This window comes from Gorilla gorilla, chromosome 23, assembly GCF_029281585.2.
Source record: "Gorilla gorilla gorilla isolate KB3781 chromosome 23, NHGRI_mGorGor1-v2.1_pri, whole genome shotgun sequence".
NCBI lineage: Eukaryota > Metazoa > Chordata > Mammalia > Primates > Hominidae > Gorilla > Gorilla gorilla.
Window position 1 is genome coordinate 18,313,847 of NC_086018.1, and position 20,309 is coordinate 18,334,155.

Genomic DNA, 20,309 nt, shown 5'->3' on the forward strand with positions numbered 1-20,309 from the left:
ATAGATTTTAAGAAATCTAAATATATACGTATAGAACAAAGATGGGAAAAAGCAGCCACATATTAAGATTATTTCTGGGTTGCTAGGGATTTCACTCCTCTTCTTTAATGTCTGTATTTCCTGGAGCTCTTCCATCAACATGTTCCTTTTACAATCAAAGGGGTGGTGCAGGTGCCGGTCCAGGGCTTGGCAACCTGTGTGGAAGAAGGCTCCACACCTCTCTGCTTGAGAGCCACCAGGGCACTGTGTCCTTGGGAAGAGTGTGCCAAGACCTGGGGGTGCAGGGCAGGCTCTGCGTAGGTGCTGAGGAGGTGGGGCACTTTGGAGAGGGCTGTGTGGAGGGCAGCAGCAGACGGAAGCGACACAGGGCAGGAAATCTAGAGCCACACAGGATGTGGCCACAAAAGGACAGTTGACAAAGGGCTTCCAGTTCAGCTAGTGGCCAAGGACAGTGACAGTAAGAACACGCAACTGTGGGACTGACTGTCTCTGAAGTGATCGGCCTCCCAGGATAAGGTCCCAAGTGATGGTGGAGATATGAAGGGGTTTCCAGACTACAGAATTCAAGGCCTATGTGGCTAAGAGGTTCTGGTACCTTCTAAAGAGAACTAGACTTTGGTGGTTATGGAAAGGGTTGCGCTTCTAGAATGCTTCCCTCTCAATGAGAACAGCAGCTCCACGTGGCTGGGAAGTTCAAAGTGGTTTTGACCAGAAAAGAGGAAGTAAGTGGACTCTATCTTTGATTTGGGATCCTGCTCCTGACCCTGTGAACTTCTTGGCTCCCTCTTGAGGACGTCGGCTTGAAAGTGGCTCTGTGGGTTCTCCCTGCTCTCTGACTTCTCCGAGACTGCTGCCCACTGTCTTGGCTGAGACTGCTCTAGTCTCCAGAAAGGAGATCTGCTCACTCCTAAGAAGTATCAAGGTCAGGCCAGGTGTGGTGGCTCACGCCTGTAATCCCAGCACTTTGGGAGGCCAAGACAGGCAGATCAGGAGGTCAGGAGATCGAGATCAGCCTGGCTAACACGGTAAAACCCCATCTCTACTAAAAATACAAAAAATTAGCCAGGGGTGGTGGCACGCACCTGTAGTCCCAGGTACTCGGGAGGCTGAAGCAGGAGAATCGCTTGAAACCGGGAGGCCGAGGTTGCAGTGAGCCAAGATTGCGCCACTGCACTGCAGCCTAGGCGACAGAGCGAGACTCCATTTCAAAAAAAAAAAAAAATCAAGGTCGGGGGGAAGTGGGAAGACTGAAATAGATAAAGGATTCTAAAGAGATATAACAGTCAAATGCAACACATGAAACCCTGACCAGATAAAAATTAAAAACCCATAAAATACATATTTGAAGTCATAGAGTAATCTGACTTGGACTAGACATGTGATATATGTGAGGCTTGTGATCTTCCCAGGAGTGATGGTAGCACAGCACAGGGCAGAGACCCGTCCATGGAAGAAACACTGGTGCTAGTGCCCAGGGCAGAAGTGAGTGATGTCTTTAAGTGGATATAAAAATATTAACTATTCTACCTAGGTTGTGGGTGTATGGATATTTAGTATTCAATTATTCCAATTTCTCTGTGTATGTATACATATTTTTTTTAGAGATGGGGTCTCACTCTGTTGACCATGCTGGAGTAGGAGGTACAATCATAGCTCACTGTACATGCTCAGGTGATCCTTCTGCCTCAGCCTCCTGAGCAGCTGGGACTACAGGTGTGCAGCATCATGGCCCAGTTATTTTTTTATTTTTTTTTTTTTTGGTAGAGATGGGTTTTGCTAGCCAGGCGCAGTGGCTCATGCCTGTAATCCTAGCACTTTGGGAGGCTGAGGCGGGCAGATCATCTGAGGTCAGGAGTTCAAGACCAGCCTGGGCAACATGGTAAAACCCTGTCTCTACTAAAAACACAAAAATTAGCCAGGCATGATGGCAGGTGCCTGTAATCCCAGCTACTTGGGAGGCTGAGGCAGGAGAATCACTTGAACCCGGGAGGCAGAGGTTGCAGCAAGCTAAGATCGAGCCACTGCACTCCAGCCTGGGCAACAGAGCAAAAACTCTGTCTCAAAAAAAAAAAGGGAGAGAGAGAGATCAGTTTTGCTATGTTGCCCAAGCTGGGGACACACACACACACACACACACACGGCAAAGCTTCCAACACACACACACACACACACACACGGCAAAGGTTCCAACACACACACACACACACACACGGCAAAGGTTCCAACACACACACACACACACACACACACACACACGGCAAAGGTTCCAAAATTTTAAACCTGGTAAATCTGGGTACCGGTATACAGGAGTTGTTCTACTACACTATTCTTTCAACTTTTTTGAAAGTTTGAAGTTATTTCAAAAGAAAAAGTTTTCCAAACTTTAGTGATCCTCCTGCCTCAGCCTCCCAAAGTGCTGGGATGATAGGCATGAGCCACTGTGCCTGATCCCTCTGTATATTTTTAAAATTTCATGTTAAAAGATGGAAAAGTCTGGATGAGGTAGTTCACGCCTGTCTTCCCAGCTCTTTGGGAGGCCAAGGTGGGAAGACTGCTTGAAGCCAGACGTTCAAGACCAACTTGGCCAACATAGTGAGACCCCGCTTTTTTCTAACTAAAAAAATTTTTTTCCAAGTTGGAAAAAATATCTAGCCATAAGACAAACCTTGAAACTGCAAAAGAACAATGGAATATGTGTGACAGGAGGTACTGCTCTACAGTGGGGGCTAAAGCCATACACAAGCTGTGGTGGCTCACGCCTGTAATCCCAGCACTTTGGGAGGCCGATGCGGGCAGATCACGAGGTTAGGAGTTCAAGACCAGCCTGGCCAGCATGGTGAAACCCGTCTCTACTAAAAATACAAAATATTAGCCAGACGTGGTGGTGGGCACCTGTAGTCCCATCTACTAGGGAGGCTGAGGCAGGAGAATGGCATGAACCCGGGAGGCGGAGCTTGCAGTGGGCTGAGATTGCGCCACTGCACTCCAGCCTGGGCGACAGAGTGAGACTCCATCTCAAAAAAAAAAAAAAAAAAAAAAAAGCCATACACAAGCTGTTACCACTAAATGGGAAAATGACTGAAAAATGTCAATGTCAAGAGGGACTGAAATCAAATTTTTCCAATAGTGGGTTACATGATCAGAAATCTAGACAGACAAGAAACATATTGGCTTTATTTATTTATTTATTTAGACAGAGTCTCACTCTGTCACCCAGGCTGGAGTACAGTAGCATGAACTCGGCTCACTGCAACCTTCACCTCCCAGGTTCAAGCGATTGTCCTGCCTCAGCCTCCTGAGTAGCTGGGACTACAGATGTGTGCCACCACACCCAGCTAATTTTTGTATTTTTAGTAGGGACGGGGTTTCACCATGTTGGTCAGGCTGGTCTTGAACTCCTGATCTCAAGTGATCCACCCGCCTTGGCCTCTCAAAGTGCTGGGATTACAGGTGTGAGCCACCACACCTGGCCGGTACTGGCTTTAAAAATAACAAAAGTAATACATACACATAGAAAAAGGTCAAACAAAGAAGTACATAGAATGAAAAATGAATGCTGTGTCCCCTCCCAGACCATTTCTGTGAATAAATATGTAATACCATGAAATGATGAGGACTAACATTTTCTGAATGCCAGGCACCACTCTATGTGCTTTCCACACATTCATTATCTCATTTAATTTTCTCATTTAATTAATGAGATAAATTAATTTATCTCATTTAATTTTCACAACAACCTCATGCAGTAGGTGTAACTGTCACCCTCATTTCAGAGAGCAGAATACTGACAGCTGGAGGCCAAGGGGCAATTTCAGCCAGGGTGGCTGGTGACGCCTCGGTGAAACCAAGAGCGAACAGTGAGAGCAGTGGCCACCTGCTGGTCTGCAGGGAAGGTGCCCTGGGCAGAAAGAATAGCAAGTGCCAGAGCTGTGCTGGGGCCGGGCTTGGCATGTGTGAGAACAAGACAGAGAATGAGGGAGGTGGGCCCAGGAGGAGTGTGGGCACAGACAGCAGCCTCTGCCTGTGGTGCCACGCTGAAGACTCAGTATTGTATGTGACAGATGAAGGCTCTGAGAAGACAGCTCTGACAAAAGCTAGAGTGCAAAATCAGACTCAAACACAACCACCGGTCTGTGTCCTGAACACAATGGACCTTTACACTCTGGAATTTCTCAAACGGAGCAATGCACAGACACCCCCATGGGCCCCTTGCACACCCGCAGATTCTCCTAGGAGTCACATTCTCTCTTCAGATAGACTCTGGGTGCCGACACTCCCAAACACGCTCTCGAGGAGCAGTCTCTGTGATAAGCTGATCTTCCAGACAATCCAGAATATTCTTAAAACTTTTTAGATCATAAAATTTAAAACACAAACTAAAAAACAAATTATCATAAGGCCGGGCACAGTGACTCATGCCTGTAATCCCAGCACTTTGCAAGGCTGAGGCAGGAGGATCACTTGAGCCCAAGAGTTCAAGACCAGCCTAGGCAACATAGTGAGACCCTGTCTCTACAAAAAAGTCAAAAGTTAGCTAGACATGGTGGTGTGCACCTGTATTCCCAGCTACTTGCAGGGCTGAGGTGAGGAGGATTGCTTCAGCTCGGGAGGTTGAGGCTGCAGTGAGCCAAGATCACGCCACTGCACTCCAGCCTGGGTGACAGAGTGAGACCCTGTCTCAAAAAACACATAGGGCCAGGCGTGGTGGCTCACGCATGTAATCCCAGCACTTTGGGAGGCCGAGGCGGGAGGATCACTTCAGTCCAGGAGTTCAACACCAGCCTGGCCAACATAGTGAAACCCCGTCTCTACTAAAAATACAAAAAATTAGTTGGACATGGTGGTGTGTGCCTGTAATCTCAGCCACTCAGGAGGCTAAGGCAGGAGAATCGCTTGAACTTGGGAGACAGAGGTTGCAGTGAGCTAAGATCGCACCACTGCACTCCAGCACGGGCAGCAGCGTGAAACTCTGTCTCAAAACAAACAAACAAACAAACAAACAAACACCCATAAACACAAAATGTATCACAGCCTCAGAGATCCCCATGAATGCCTAAGTGGCCCTGAATTTGGGAGGCACTGCTCAGTAATAGTCCTATCTGTCCCACAACAGACAGGAGTGCTGGGCTGCACCTACTGGCAACAAACACAGCAACCCTTGACTGGAGAAAGGTCCATGCCACAATCTCCTTATTCTGTAAGCCACTAATTTTGTCCTCTCTCCTCCACCTTTCACTGAGGAACGAGCTCTTGGAAGGACAGGGACACCCGCCTAGTAGCTGAGCCAGCCACATCAGTCCTGGAGAGCAGGTGGAGGGCAGATGCTGTGATCATCCCAGAAGAGAAGACACAGTTGGAGGCAGATGCATGGTCTCTACTTTCAGCTACCCTCAATGCAGCCTGGTCCCCAGAGGCCTGAAGAGCGCCTTGTTTATGTGGTGACCTCAAGAGGGGCTGCTCCTGCACCAAGGCTATGTGTGTATGCTAACACAGTAACCGTCATATACTCAAAGTATCAGCTCTAAGAACTGGAGATGAGGAGCTGCAAGCCACTCTACAGTTATCAAAGGCACAGCTGAGGGGGTTTGTGCTGACCAAGCTAGTTGCCTGGTGTTTGGATTGGGACTTATTTACTTTGGAAAATATGCAGCAACAGCCCAGCACCAAAGTTCACATCAAAATCCCACTGATGACCTTGGCTGCTTTCATCTCTGAAGCGCCACTTCTCAGAAACACAGAGGTAAGTTGGGTTTCTAATGTTTCTGCTGATTATAAATTATTTGTGGTGTTTACCGATAGGCAAATGGTTCATTTTTCTAGCAAACTAAGAATTCAGAAGCTTTCTGCACTGTTTTAGAAGTGGGAAATGGTTTCATTTTTCAATGTGCCTATTATAAAATTCTGTCAGTTCCATTGTTGGGACAGTTGACAAAATTAGAATAGGAGCTGTGGGACAGATGAAAATATTGTACTTATATTAAATTAATCGAATTGGATAACTGTCCTGTGATTATGTATGAGAATATCCTTGCTCTTAGGTATTTTCCCTGAAGTATTAGTATTAAAGGTTAGAGGGGCCGGGTGCAGTGGCTCACGCCTGTAATCCCAGCACTTTGGGAGGCCGAGGCGGGTGGATCACGAGGTCAGGAGTTCAAGACCAGCCTGACCAACATGGTGAAGCCAAGTCTCTACTAAAAATACAAAAATTAGCTGGGCGTGGTGGCATGTGCCTGTAATCCCAGCTACTCAGGAGGCTGAGGCAGGAGAATCGCTTAAACCCGGGAGGCGGAGGTTGCAGTGAGCCGAGATCGTGCCACTGCACTCCAGCCTTGACAACAGAGTTAGACTCCGTCAAGAAAAAAAAAAAAAAAAGAAGAAGAAAAAAGAAAAAATGTTAGAGGAACAAGACATAGACCTACTCTCAAATGGTCTAGAAGAAAAAATGTGTATGTGCATGCCTGTGAGTACACACACGTACGTACACACACACACAGATAATGACAGGGCAAAGGTTCCAAAATTTTAAACCTGGTAAATCTCGGTACGGGTATACAGGAGTTGTTCTACTACACTATTCTTTCAACTTTTTTGGAAGTTTGAAGTTACTTCAAAATAAAAAGTTTTCCAAACTCTAGGCAGTTACTTCTCTCCCATTCTGCCTGCTCTGTTGGGCCTGGAGACCATACACCAGGAGGGATGACGGTTTATCAAGTGTTATGCTCTGATGCGTGACTGAAAAGGCCAACCCAGCTCTGGCAATTAGCAAGAAAGCACAATATGAAGTTCCCAGGAAAAAAAAAAGCAAAACAAACTTTTGAATGATTTATCTTTAAAATATATTGTTTCTCTTCAAACAGTAATCTGGATTTAATCACAACCTAGTGATAGTTTTTAAACGTCTTCTACAATGTTTGTTATACTAAATAGCAAAACAACAGGAAGATTTACCTTCAGATCTTTAATTTCAATCCATAAAAGATACCAGAGATATTTTCTCCTTCCTCTGGTAACGGAATGATGAAAACTATTTTTGGCTTTTCATCAGATAATGTGGGAACAGGGTATAAGAAGTTTCCAAATATAACTTCTGAATACCGGGATAAAACATGAATGTCTTTACTCTGCCACTCTATCTGGCCGCAGATACGTTTTCCTGAATGCTTATTTATTCAAGTTGGTTTTTGTTTTGTTCTTTAACCTTATTTTTATCTGAGAAGAAAACATTTTCCCCCTTTGTTCCTTCTTCTTTTGGCTTTCTTTTTTAAAATAGAGATGAGGTCTTGCTATGTTGCTCCAGCTGGTCTTGAACTCCTGGGCTCAAGCGATCCTCCTGCCTTGGCCTCCCAAGATGCTAAGATTACAGGCCTGAGCCCCTATGCCTGGTCTTCTCCTTCTTGATCTTAGCCAAAAGGCCAAGAAGTGATAAGAGGAGGACACTTGAAGTGTAGTTGGGCAAGGAGCCTTCTACCAGCTGCTTACTTTCTTTGTTCCTGACTTTTAAAAGTGTGTTGCTATTGATACACAGTCTCCTGATATGTAAAATGCTGGGAGGATGAAGCTAAGTTACACAAAGTGCCATTCAGAAACTGGGCCCAGTTCTATTTGCAGCTACATACATTAGAAATCATTTCTAGAGGCCGAGCATGGTAACTCATACCTGTAATTCCAGCACTTTGGGAGGCCAAGGCAGGCGAATTGCCTGAGCTCAGGAGTTTGAGACCTGTCTGGGCAACATGGTAAAACCCCATCTTTACCAAAAACACAAAAAATTAACTGGGTGTGGTGGCACACACCTGTGGTCCCAGCTACTTCAAAAGGCTGAGGTGGGAGGGTCTCTTGAGCCTGAGAGGAACAGGCGGCAGTGAACCAATATTGTGCCACTGCGCTCCAGCCTGGGTGACAGAGTGAGACCCCGCCGTCTCAAAATAAAAATAAAAAGAAATTGTTTCTAGAAACTGTTTTCCCATGTGTAAACTAGTGGCACTGCAGCCTCAGGCAGGTGCTGAGATGGGGACCTGGAAAAGGCAACAGGCATTTTGAGTCAGAAACAATGTGACTTTCCTGCTCCAAAATGTGCAATTCAAAAGTCTTTCTTAGTTGTGACTAAAACAAACTTTGAACTTACTATTTCAACAGTATTATAAGGGGAAGACCCAAGGAATGGGACTGGCACTGGGAAAACAGCTAGGAAGCTGCTCAAGCATCCTGGTACTCCAGAGCGAACAAGGCTGAGCGCTTGATGTGGGGCTAGAGGCTCAACCAACTTGGTTCGAATCTAGCCACTGCCACTTATTAGTGACAGTGACGAAAGGCTCAGTCTCCTGATATATAAAATGTCGGGAGGATGAAACTAAGTTACACGAAGTGCCTTATACAGTGTGTCAGGCATCCAACAGAGGCCATTATCAACATTAACCACGCTGACAGCATTTCAAGCAGAGTATCCGAACAGTTACCCCATCTTCAGGCCTACTGAGTTCAAATATTTGCTTAACAAGAGCAGCCAGTAACTCTTACCTGGCCTCAACTGGCAGCAGATATTCTGGGCCTCAAATATCTATCTTATAGGAAATGGTCACAGACACAAAATAAGCTTAACAAAAGGCAGTTTTTTTTGTTTTTTTGTTTTCTGTTCTTTGAGATAAGGACTCACTCTATCCCCCAGGTTGGAGTGCAGTAGTGGCGTGATCATGGCTCACTGCAGACTCAAGTGATCCTCCTACTTCAGCCTCCCAAGTAGACGGGACCACAGGCGTGTGCGATCACACCAGGCTAATTATTTTTCTTTTCTTTTTTTTTTTTTTTTTTTTGAGACGGAGTTTCGCTCTTTTTGCCCAGGCTGGAGTGCAATGGTGTGATCTTAGCTCACCGCAACCTCTGCCTCCTGAATTCAAACGATTCTCCTGCCTCAGCCTCCTAAGTAGCTGGGATTACAGGCATGCGCCACCACGCCGGCTAATTTTTTTGTATTTTTTGTAGAGACAGGGTTTCTCCATGTTGGCCAGGCTGGTCTCCAACTCCCGACCTCAGATGATCCGCCCACCTCGGCCTCCCAAAGTGCTGGGATTACTGACCTGAGCCACCGCGCCCAGCCTATTTATTTAATTTTTCACAGAGATGAGGTCTTGCTATGTTGCCCACACTGGTCTTGAGCTCCTGGGCTCAAGTGATCTTCCTGCCTTGGCCTCCCAGTGTTGGGATTATAGGTGTAAGCCACAGCGCCTGGCCGGCAGTTCTTTCTGGGGTGATTAGAAGTTGGGACCATGTATTACCTGTCTGAGTCAGCACTATAAACACCTATGGTCACTGTCCTGGCAAAACATGGAATCATCAAAGCTCATCTAACCAGAGTGCAGTTAATAATCAGGAAGTAAGCAAGAGAAAGACAAAGGACTTGGCAGTCAAAACAGATTTGACAGGCCAAGTCAGATCCTCCTCTGAACGAGTCAGAGGAACAAATAAAGACAGGACTGCCATAATGCCTCTGTGCTAAAAGCTTATCTTGTTTACTTAAATAAAGGCAGTGCCCCTCAGGTCTTGAGTAAGAGCTTGCTGACATCAACCTCACACAGACTTTATCTCGTTTCTAACCCTGTGTTAGAAGCAGTAACATAGAAGATTTAGTTGCTCCTGACAGCAGTGGGAGCTATTGTCTAAGAGATACAAAGGAGAAAAAAGTATACCTGCAGCAAGTGATATCACCTCTGGGGCTGCCACCACAACACCTCACTACGCCCTGAGGGGGTCTCAGCACTAGACAAGTTCCAAATCTTTTGCAAATTAAACAACCCCAGGTCAGGCGTGGTGGCTTATGCCTGTAATCCCAGCACTTTGGGGGGCTGAGGTGGATCACCTGAGGTCAGGAGTTTGAGACCAGCCTGGCCAACACAGCGAAACCCCATCTCTACTAAACAAAATACAAAAATTAACCAGGCGTGGTGGTGTGCACCTGTAGTCCCAGCTACTTGGGAGGCTGAGGCAAGAGAATTGCTTGAGTCCAGGAGGCCGAAGTTGCAGTAGGCCGAGATCGCGCCACTGCACTCCAGCCTGGGTGACAGAGCGAGACTCCATTTCAAAAAATAAAAACAACAAAAGCCAAATACAACAACAACAACAACAAAACAACGAATTAAACAACCCCAAAGATTGCACAAATTTCAAGTATCTTTAGAATATGTTTTCAGAAAGCCTGGCCCATGGGCACTTTTCAACAGCATCTCCACTGCAAAGGTGGAATGGTGTGAGTCACACAGGCATGGCTGAGTCCCTCTAATGCACATCCCTTCTGGGTACTCTCCAATCACCAGCCCCAGGTGCCCACTCAAGCCCAGCTCTTAGTGAGGTTTCCCTGACTCTCTGGGCACTTCCACTCCTACCACACAGGGTAGAGCCACACCCCTTTCCGTACCCCCATGTGCTCTGGCAGCATTATTTTGAGAGCCTTCGCTTTACTGCACGTCTGTCCCATCTGTCCTGACTGGTCCATGAGCCCGTGGTGGGAACTTCGTCTCTGGTACCTAAACACTGTCTGGAGGTGGTGGACAAGGTGTCTGGAGAAAAACAAACTCCTCCCCAGGATGCCTGAGCTCCCAGGATTCTAGAGGGTTAGTTTTGCAAACCTTTAAAGAAGGGATTTTCATCAAGGGGCCCGCGGACCCTTCATTGAGGTTTATGAGTCCCACATCAAAGGTGGGGTGTCTGTTTATCTACATCAGATTCTCTTAAAGTCCATGATCCTAAAACGGTTAAGAACTAATGCTGTGAGGGCCTCTTCCTGGGTCAAAGCCACAGGGAACCTGCCATGTGGATGCTGCAGCGGGGTGCGGATCAGCCAGGCCGCCTTTCACTGTGTTCTGTTTTCCCTCCCAGCTTTAGCTCTGCCAAAATGAAACACTCGTTCCACGCACTTCTCATTTTCCTCATCATAACATCTGTGTGGGGTGGGAGCAAAGGCCCGCTGGATCAGCTAGAGAAAGGAGGGGAAACTGCTCAGTCTGCAGATCCCCAGTGGGAGCAGTTAAATAACAAAAACCTGAGCATGCCTCTTCTCCCTGCTGACTTCCACAAGGAAAACACCGTCACCAACGACTGGATTCCAGAGGGGGAGGAGGATGACGACTATCTGGACCTGGAGAAGATATTCAGTGAAGACGACGACTACATCGACATCGTCGACAGTCTGTCAGTTTCCCCGACAGACTCTGATGTGAGTGCTGGGAACATCCTCCAGCTTTTTCATGGCAAGAGTCGGATCCAGCGTCTTAACATCCTCAACGCCAAGTTCGCTTTCAACCTCTACCGAGTGCTGAAAGACCAGGTCAACACTTTCGATAACATCTTCATAGCACCCGTTGGCATTTCTACTGCGATGGGTATGATTTCCTTAGGTCTGAAGGGAGAGACCCATGAACAAGTGCACTCGATTTTGCATTTTAAAGACTTTGTTAATGCCAGCAGCAAGTATGAAATCACGACCATTCATAATCTCTTCCGTAAGCTGACTCATCGCCTCTTCAGGAGGAATTTTGGGTACACACTGCGGTCAGTCAATGACCTTTATATCCAGAAGCAGTTTCCAATCCTGCTTGACTTCAAAACTAAAGTAAGAGAGTATTACTTTGCTGAGGCCCAGAGAGCTGACTTCTCAGACCCTGCCTTCATATCAAAAACCAACAACCATATCATGAAGCTCACCAAGGGCCTCATAAAAGATGCTCTGGAGAATATAGACCCTGCTACCCAGATGATGATTCTCAACTGCATCTACTTCAAAGGTAAGAAGCAGTTCTCACAGCAAACCCACAACATACTATTTTTGTATGTGGGTAGATTGAATGCCAAGAACTATACTGTAGCTATAATTTATCCAGGAAAACTAGACACAAGATTGACTCTGGAACAGGGACAGGGAAGGCCAAGCTGAAGTGACAGTAGCATCTGACACTTACTGAGCCCTAACTCTGTGCTTTAACACAGCCTTGTGAGGTCATCACTGTTATTAGCATCCCCATTTTACAGAAGAAGCCACCAAGGCAGGAAGTAAAAGGATGGGCTGGGCGCGGTGGCTCACGCCTGTAATCCCAGCCTTTGGGAGGCCGAGGCAGGCAGATCACTTGAGGTCAGGAGTTCGAGATCAGCCTGACCAACAGACCAACATGGTGAAACCCTGGCTCTACTAAAAATACAAAAATTAGCTGGGCCTGGTGGTGGGTGCCTGTACTCCCAGCTACTTGGGAGGCTGAGGCAGGAGAATCACTTGAACCTGGAAGGCAGAGATTGCAGTGAGCCGAGACTGTGCCACTGCACTCTAGCCTGGACGACAGAGTGAGACTCCATTTCAAAAAAAAAAAGAAGTAAAACGATGCTCCAAGGGCACCCAGTTATTAAGGGGCAGAGCCAAAGCTGAACCCAGGGAGGCCAACCCTAGCAATCTGTTAAATCGGAAGAAATAATACAAAAACTGTTTTAGCATCTGGCCAGCCTGGATTTGAGTTTTCTCTTTTCCTTTCCCAATTATCAATAAGCAGGAATATAGACAAAAGGCTAAAGAAATGCACCTGTGAACTATTCAGCTTGAGCAGCTGACATTGACACCTACAAGTGCTTTTCAGGATACTTTTGAACTACTGGGCAGGTGGGATGGAGAAATAAATTACTATTTCCCCAGCAACTGTTCTGGGCTGAGCACAAGGGCACTTTTTAAGGAGGTCACCCCACACCCATCACACACACATAGGACCCCTGGAATCCTAGGAATAAATAAGCATGGATTTGTAAAATCCAAACCTCTCTTTTCAAATATCCTCACCTGGACCAGACCAGAAGAAACCTCTACTTTACTCTCTAAGCTGAGAGTGTGGAAGGGGAGACACGAGGAATGGTTCGGCTTCAGGACTAATTGCGGTGACACACAACCACTTCTCTTTGCCACCAAGGACTACCAGGTACCTGCAAAGGGCAGTACTTGGAGGCCAGTGCTTTCTGCTAGTTAGCTCCCGTGGTTTTATAGCAGCTCAGGCGAAGGAAGGAGACTCCGCCCGGCTCCTGGCTTCCGTTCAGGGAAAGGAGGCCAGAGACCCTCCTGATCTGTCCACACACCTGCTCTGTGCCTTGGCTGAGGCCCCTGCAGCTCTACAAGGCAGGCATTCTGCTGGATAGGCCAAGCAGGGTCACTCTGACACCCACATTTCCACCCCAAGGCAAGGCACAATGCTGGCCTCCTGTGGGTGGAATCAAAGGCTGAGTTCTAACAGGCTTGTGGCAGACACACACCCAGAGACCACATGTACATGATGAACACATATATCCTTTTCATTACAGGTTATTAGTACAAGTTTTGGAATTGAGCAAACAAGAGTCTAAGCGCCGGTTTCACCACTTCTCGTTTGTGTGACCTCAGACAAGTCATTCAACATCTCTATGACTCAGTTTCCTTATCTTTATCACAGAGATAACACCCACTCTGACAGGGCCGAGGGAAGAACCATAAGCGATGGCGATGCAATAGAGTGGCACATGGCAAGAGCTCAGCGAATATGAGGGAATGAAACTGTAGATTACAATACTAGTACAATATGATAAACATATATGATATTGTTAGTGACATTTATTTTACTTCTACTAGCAAATAACCTATGTTTAGGACTGACTTTAGAACAGGCTGGCAGAAGCATTTTTGGCAGCATCAAAGTCCTCCCACCTACTGGTCTGTTGGAGCCCCCCAAGTACACCAAAGAGCCTCTGCATTAGCCCTGGCTGCGGGTTCAGGGACAGGCAGAGAAGTACAGCAGTGAGCCATCCCTGCCTGCATGGAGGTGGAGAAATGATCAGGCATGGTCAGTTGACAATCTCCTAAACACAGTAACCCGTGTCATACCACAGTGTAAACACACATGCAAATGCTTCTGCTTCCTTTCCCCATCATGAGAATAGTCACTCAATGCTGGGCATCACAACGGATCAAATGCTAGGAGTACCCAATCATTCGTGGATGCTTCTCAAAGGGGAGGAGTGTCTAGAAGTGTAATTTTAATTTCACTTAATTTCATATGGAATCATCTCCATCACTAATTTTGTTCTAATTTTAATGTGATAATCACTTTGTAAAGCACAATAAACAGAGGCAGGCTCTCATGAGGAAGTCAGAAGGAAAGAATCCCAAGAGACATGGGACAGCTCCATCCAAACTGAAAGGGCCATGATTCCCGAAAGAGCAATTTTGTCCCCAAGGTCTGAAGACACTTTTGGTTGTCACAACCTGGGGGGTTGGAGTAAGCATTACTGGTATCTAGAAGGGGGAGGCTGGGGATGTTGCTAAACACCCTACCATGCACAGGGCAGCCCACATTGCCACAGACTATTTTCTGGCCCAAATGTCAAAAATGCTGAGGTTGAGAAACCCTGGGTGAGGCAGACTCAGGGAGAAGGGAATCGAGCTTCACTCACAGGCAGACAGGAGCTGTCTGGTACTTCAACCTCCAAGACACCTCCTGCTCATCTCATCCTGGCTGCTCTACCCACCAGCTAGAAACCTTGAACAAGTTACTTCACTTCTTTGTGCCTCTGTTTCCTCATATGTAAAACAGGGATAACAAAAAGCACACAACTTGCATGTTGCTAGGAGCAGAAATGAGATAATACAGGAAAGGTGCGGAGAAGAATGCCCGGCACATGGCCAGTTCTCAACTACTAGTCACCCATTACTATTAGTTACTCGCATCTTAGAGCTAACACAGACATGGGCTTATTCCTGGATACACAGGACTGTCCCCATATCTACAGTGGTGATCCTAAGGGCAACATGGCATCACCCAAATGTCTTGTTAGTCACTACAGAATCACAGTGTGAGGGATGAGGGCCATCAAGACAGAGCTGAGGCTGGCAGGGTGGCTCATGCCTATAATCCCAGTGCTTTGGAAGGCTGAGGCAGGAGGATTGCTTGAGGCCAAGGGTTTGAGACCAGCCTAGGTAACATAGCAAGACCCCATCTACAATCAAAAAAAAAAAAAGACAGAAAGAAAAAATAGCCAGGCATGGCATGTGCTTGTAGTCCAAGCTACTGGGGAGGGAGGCTGAGGCAGGAGGATTCCTTGAGCCTAGGAGTGTGAGGCTGCAGTGAGCTATGATGGCATCGCTGCACTCCAGCCTGCATGACACAGTGAGACCTGGTCTCAAAAACCAAATAATAATAACAGTAATAAAAGCTGGAAAGAGCTCAAAGTTACTCATTTGACAGATGTGACAGATGAAGAAATAGAAGCGAGTTAGGTGCCTTACCATGGTCAAACAACTAGTTCATATCAGACCCTAATCCAGAAACTATTCCAGTCCGGGTAACCTCTTGTTAACCTCTCTTGTTAGAAATGCAAATTTCTGCCCAAACCAGGCCTCAGGAATCAAGAGACTGTGGGGTCGGCAGGCCGGCTATCTGAATGAAGCCTCCAGGGAAATCAGATTCACTCTCAAGGGTGAGACGATTTCCCTAAAGGAACCTTCTCATAACAGCCTCTTCCTGTGGCCTTTACAGGATCCTGGGTGAATAAATTCCCAGTGGAAATGACACACAACCACAACTTCCGGCTGAATGAGAGAGAGGTAGTTAAGGTTTCCATGATGCAGACCAAGGGGAACTTCCTCGCAGCAAATGACCAGGAGCTGGACTGCGACATCCTCCAGCTGGAATACGTGGGGGGCATCAGCATGCTAATTGTGGTCCCACACAAGATGTCTGGGATGAAGACCCTCGAAGCGCAACTGACACCCCGGGTGGTGGAGAGATGGCAAAAAAGCATGACAAACAGGTATTTCACACTGTGTGTTTGTTCTTTTGATCTCCCAGATGCTGGGGGTGTCTGGGAATACTGGAAAATGGATCTTTTTTTAAAAAGGGAGAATTATGTACAAGTACCCAAGAACTTCCATACAGGGCCACTCTGTTAATTCAGCCCCAATTTGTTGCTTGAGATGAGAGATGATTAGAGAGCATTCATAAGGGACACATCTGCCCTCTAGGGGCCAGTTTCAGAAGTTAGGGGCAGATGACTTAGACAGCTTGGTGCTTGCTTTGTGGCTTTGAGTCCCAGCTTCATCATCCCTAAAATGGGGATAATTCCATTACTTCCCTGGGTCACTCGAGAAAATAACAGAATCAGCGATGCTGAGCGCCCCTCCCAGTACTTGGAACCTAGGAGGCACTCAAAAAAAGATTGGCTCAACTCTTCCCTGCCCAGGAAATTCCAAGGTCCTCTTAGCCTACCGAGGACACATCATTCATGATTTCCTCTATTAATATTCATTACTCTGTAGTTAAAACTGCAGGTGTTAAGTACTTATTGAGATTATTATTGGTCATGGCAGAAAGAATGGAGAGGTCTTATTTCTGTTTTACTGGATACTGGCTAGGCCCATATGAAGAAGTGATTCTGGTTTGAACCTCCTTATAGGACAAGAATACAAACATATGCAACCAAACTGAGAAAAGTAGGCTCTCAGAGGAAGGTATTTGCCCGGGTAGCCAGTCATCATGCTCTGTGAATTTTTCCTTAACAACGTCCCTTCTGTACCTGCCTCCTTCCATTCCTCCCTGCAGCCCGGCAGCTCTTGAGAAAGGGACTGCATCTTTTTTTTTTTTTTTTTTTTTTTTTGAGACAGGATCTTGTTCTGTCACCCAGGCTGCAGTGCAGTGGCATCATCATGGCTCACTGCAGCCTCAACCTCCTGAACTTAAGTGATCCTCTCACCTCAGCCTCCTGAATAGTTGAAACTACAGGCGTGCACCTTCATGCCCAGCTAATTAAATTTTTTTTGGTAGAGATGAGGTCTCGCTGTGTTGCCCAGGCTGGTCTTGAACTCCTGGTCTCAGGCAGTCCTCCTGCCTTGGCCTTCCAAAGTGCTGGGATTAACAGGCGTGAGCCGCTGTGCCTGGCCCATTTGACTTTTAATTGAGATCTTACTTGGTGTCAGGTATGAGCTAGATAAAAGAGTGAAGAAGATCAAGCCTTCCTGCCCATCCAGCTGGGATTGCACCTTAAATCTCTTCATCCCCTGCAAAGTGCCAGACTGACTCCACAGGCACTACTGTTGCTATCCACCCCCTTAGGGATTGAGTAAATTGAGGCAAAGATTGAGAATGTTCAGCATTGTCTAGTATATACAGGAAAGGTTCTTTTTAAAAGTACACTACCAGATATTCGACTCCTTAATTACAAAAAAAAACCAAATGCCTAAAATTGGGAAACCAAACCAGAGAATTATTTTAGATGCCTTTTTAAACCACAAACCAGGAAGAGTTCTGCTGCTAACCTTGAAGATAGGAAACGAACCACACAGTTTCCAGGAAATAATCATGCAACAGAAAACACACCTCAGTTTTCAGTAGCGGAATTACAATGGAGTGGGCTTCCTAAAATCCTCAACTGACAGTCCCGGAATATAAAGTTTAATAAATGCTGTATCAATTCTGTGATAAATATAACCCGTGGCCCTTTAAAGGGAAAATCATGATTCTTTTGTAACTTGTGGTTCAATAAAACTGGGCCCCCCTTTCCTTTTCTGTCTAGAACTCGAGAAGTGCTTCTGCCGAAATTCAAGCTGGAGAAGAACTACAATCTAGTGGAGTCCCTGAAGTTGATGGGGATCACGACGCTGTTTGACAAAAATGGCAACATGGCAGGCATCTCAGACCAAAGGATCGCCATCGACCTGGTAACCACTCCCTTGTCCACCCCCGACCCGTCTCCAGGGTCTGCCTCAGCACAGCCCCACCTCCACTTGCCCTTCCTACCCACCCCCCAATCTGATGTCCCAGCTTGGAGTGCTCAGTCTGCTCTTCGGCCTGGGTGGGGTACACAGAATTCCTAGTTTCATGGATGCCAGCTGGACAGCACGGCACCTGGCAGACACTTACTGGGCAGGGAGGTCCCAAGAGCAGCCATGGGGTGAGCCCCACTCCCACTGACACCAGAGACAGGGGAGACACGTGCTGCGGTCTGGGAAATAGCTACCCCCAGCCAAATCATGAAAGAGCCATTAAACACCACACTATACACATACTTAACTTAAACCAATCAGGCACTCAGCAAAAGAGAGAGAACACCAGTCCAAACAGTGCCGCAGACCCAGTTCCCCGTCCCAGGGAAGTGTGCAGCAGTGTGGGGAGCTGGAGCTGGGGTGGCTGTCCTGCACCAGCCCCCACGACCCTCAGACCACAGGCACTGCCAAGAGGGAACATGAACCTAGCCGGCCTCTAAGTGCAATGGCTGCCCCTGACAGGTGGTGACAGATATTTTCAAGAGTGACCCTGACCAGCTGTGATTTCCACCTTACATGTTGTCTTTGGATCCTTTCCCTGAATGACATGAGATTGTGCTGGGCACTCTAGCCCTCTGTGTGCTGACCTCCAGAATCTGACAACTTTCCTTTCCAAACAGTTCAAGCACCAAGGCACGATCACAGTGAACGAGGAAGGCACCCAAGCCACCACTGTGACCACGGTGGGGTTCATGCCGCTGTCCACCCAAGTCCGCTTCACTGTCGACCGCCCCTTTCTTTTCCTCATCTACGAGCACCGCACCAGCTGCCTGCTCTTCATGGGAAGAGTGGCCAACCCCAGCAGGTCCTAGAGGTGGAGGTCTGGGTGTCTGAAGTGCCCTGGGGGCACCCTCATTTTGTTTCCATTCCAACAATGAGAACAGAGATGTTCTGGCATCATTTACGTAGTTTACGCTACCAATCTGAATTCGAGGCCCATATGAGAGGAGCTTAGAAACGACCAAGAAGAGAGGCTTGTTGGAATCAATTCTGCACAATAGCCCATGCTGTAAGCTCATAGAAGTCACTGTAACTGTAGTGTGTCTGCTGTTACCTAGAGGGTCTCACCTCCCCACTCTTCACAGCAAACCTGAGCAGCGCGTCCTAAGCACCTCCCGCTCCAGTGACCCCATCCTTGCACACCTGACTCTGTCACTCAAGCCTTTCTCCACCAGGCCCCTCATCTGAATACCAAGCACAGAAATGAGTGGTGTGACTAATTCCTTACCTCTCCCAAGAAGGGTACACAACTAGCACCATTCTTGATGTCCAGGGAAGAAGCCACCTCAAGACATATGAGGGGTGCCCTGGGCTAATGTTAGGGCTTAATTTTCTCAAAGCCTGACCTTTCAAATCCATGATGAATGCCATCAGTCCCTCCTGCTGTTGCCTCCCTGTGACCTGGAGGACAGTGTGTGCCATGTCTCCCATACTAGAGATAAATAAATGTAGCCACATTTACTGTGTATCTGTTATAATTCTCTATTTTTTGAAGCTCAAATATCAAAAGCCAAATCCAAATTCCTGGACAACTCCAGGTATGATAAAGGCTGACAGGAAGTCACTTGAGCACCACAATGTGCCACAGCAGCATGTTCTCAGGACAGGACAGGTGTGTGCTGAATCCTGGGGAGGGTCTGTGCAGTACCCCAGGACTGTGGGGTGCTAAGTGGCACACAAGCCCCAGGGCTCCCACAGTCTATGCCAGGCTGCTGCAGCTTTCATCCCTCATACCTGGTCCTGCAGTGGGTCTGGTTTGACAGAGCAGATGACACCTGAGGAATATGTTTCTGGATCCTTCAATCCCTAGGTAAGACAAGTGAAATCCACAGAGGCTGTTCAGCACGCAAGAGTGCCAGTGCTCTTTCAGTGAGGGGATGACTGACGGTCCCAGGTGCTGTGTGCAGGTGTCTAACTGTAACCCACACAGCCTGGCAGATGAGGAAGACAAGGGTTGGAAGAGTTCTGAAACCTGTCCAAGATGCTGAAGTAGTGGGGCTGGGTTCAAGTGCAGGTTGGCTGGACTCCAGGGACCACACAAGGAGTCCTGTCACAGGCTTCTGACCCCATGAGACCAATACCAGTAAGAAGAGTGGTAAAAGGGAGTAGGGACGGAAGGGGAACATCACTGCCCTGTGTAGGCGTGCCTGTGGGTTATCTCACAGAGTCTCCTTACCCTCAATCCCTAGGGGGCTGGCACTGTTACCCCTCCTTTTTACAGCTGCAGAAGCAATTTCAGCTCACAGAAGGGAAGGCCTCTGCCTGAGACCTGAATCCACACCCAGGCAGGGGGACCCTGCAGCCCTGCTTTCCCCTGCTCCCTTCCTGACTTCCCACACCGGGCTCTGCCTCCTTACTCTGCTGAGAGCAGACGGTGCAGGGGCTGGGTGAATTGCCCCAAGCCATCCTCTCAGCTTCCTGGTGAGCCCTGATGCTGCGGATGGCCCACTCCTTCAATTCATTCTCCAATCTGCTTCACCACTCTTCTTTTCTGTCATTC

At 47.4% G+C, this 20,309-nt stretch overlaps 2 protein-coding genes across 6 annotated transcripts in view; one reads left to right on the forward strand and one right to left on the reverse strand.

Moving 5' to 3' along the window:
* PI4KA (phosphatidylinositol 4-kinase alpha) overlaps nt 1-20,309 on the reverse strand; it is a 150,728-nt gene that overhangs the window by 60,412 nt on the left and 70,007 nt on the right. The window lies entirely within an intron of this gene.
* Nucleotides 5,671-19,275, forward strand: SERPIND1 (serpin family D member 1). The gene is made up of 5 exons (XM_031007559.3): nt 5,671-5,740; nt 10,870-11,774; nt 15,528-15,801; nt 17,560-17,704; nt 18,430-19,275. Exons 2-5 carry the CDS (start codon nt 10,886-10,888, stop codon nt 18,619-18,621), a joined length of 1,500 nt encoding a protein of 499 aa, XP_030863419.1. The 5' UTR covers nt 5,671-5,740; nt 10,870-10,885; the 3' UTR covers nt 18,622-19,275.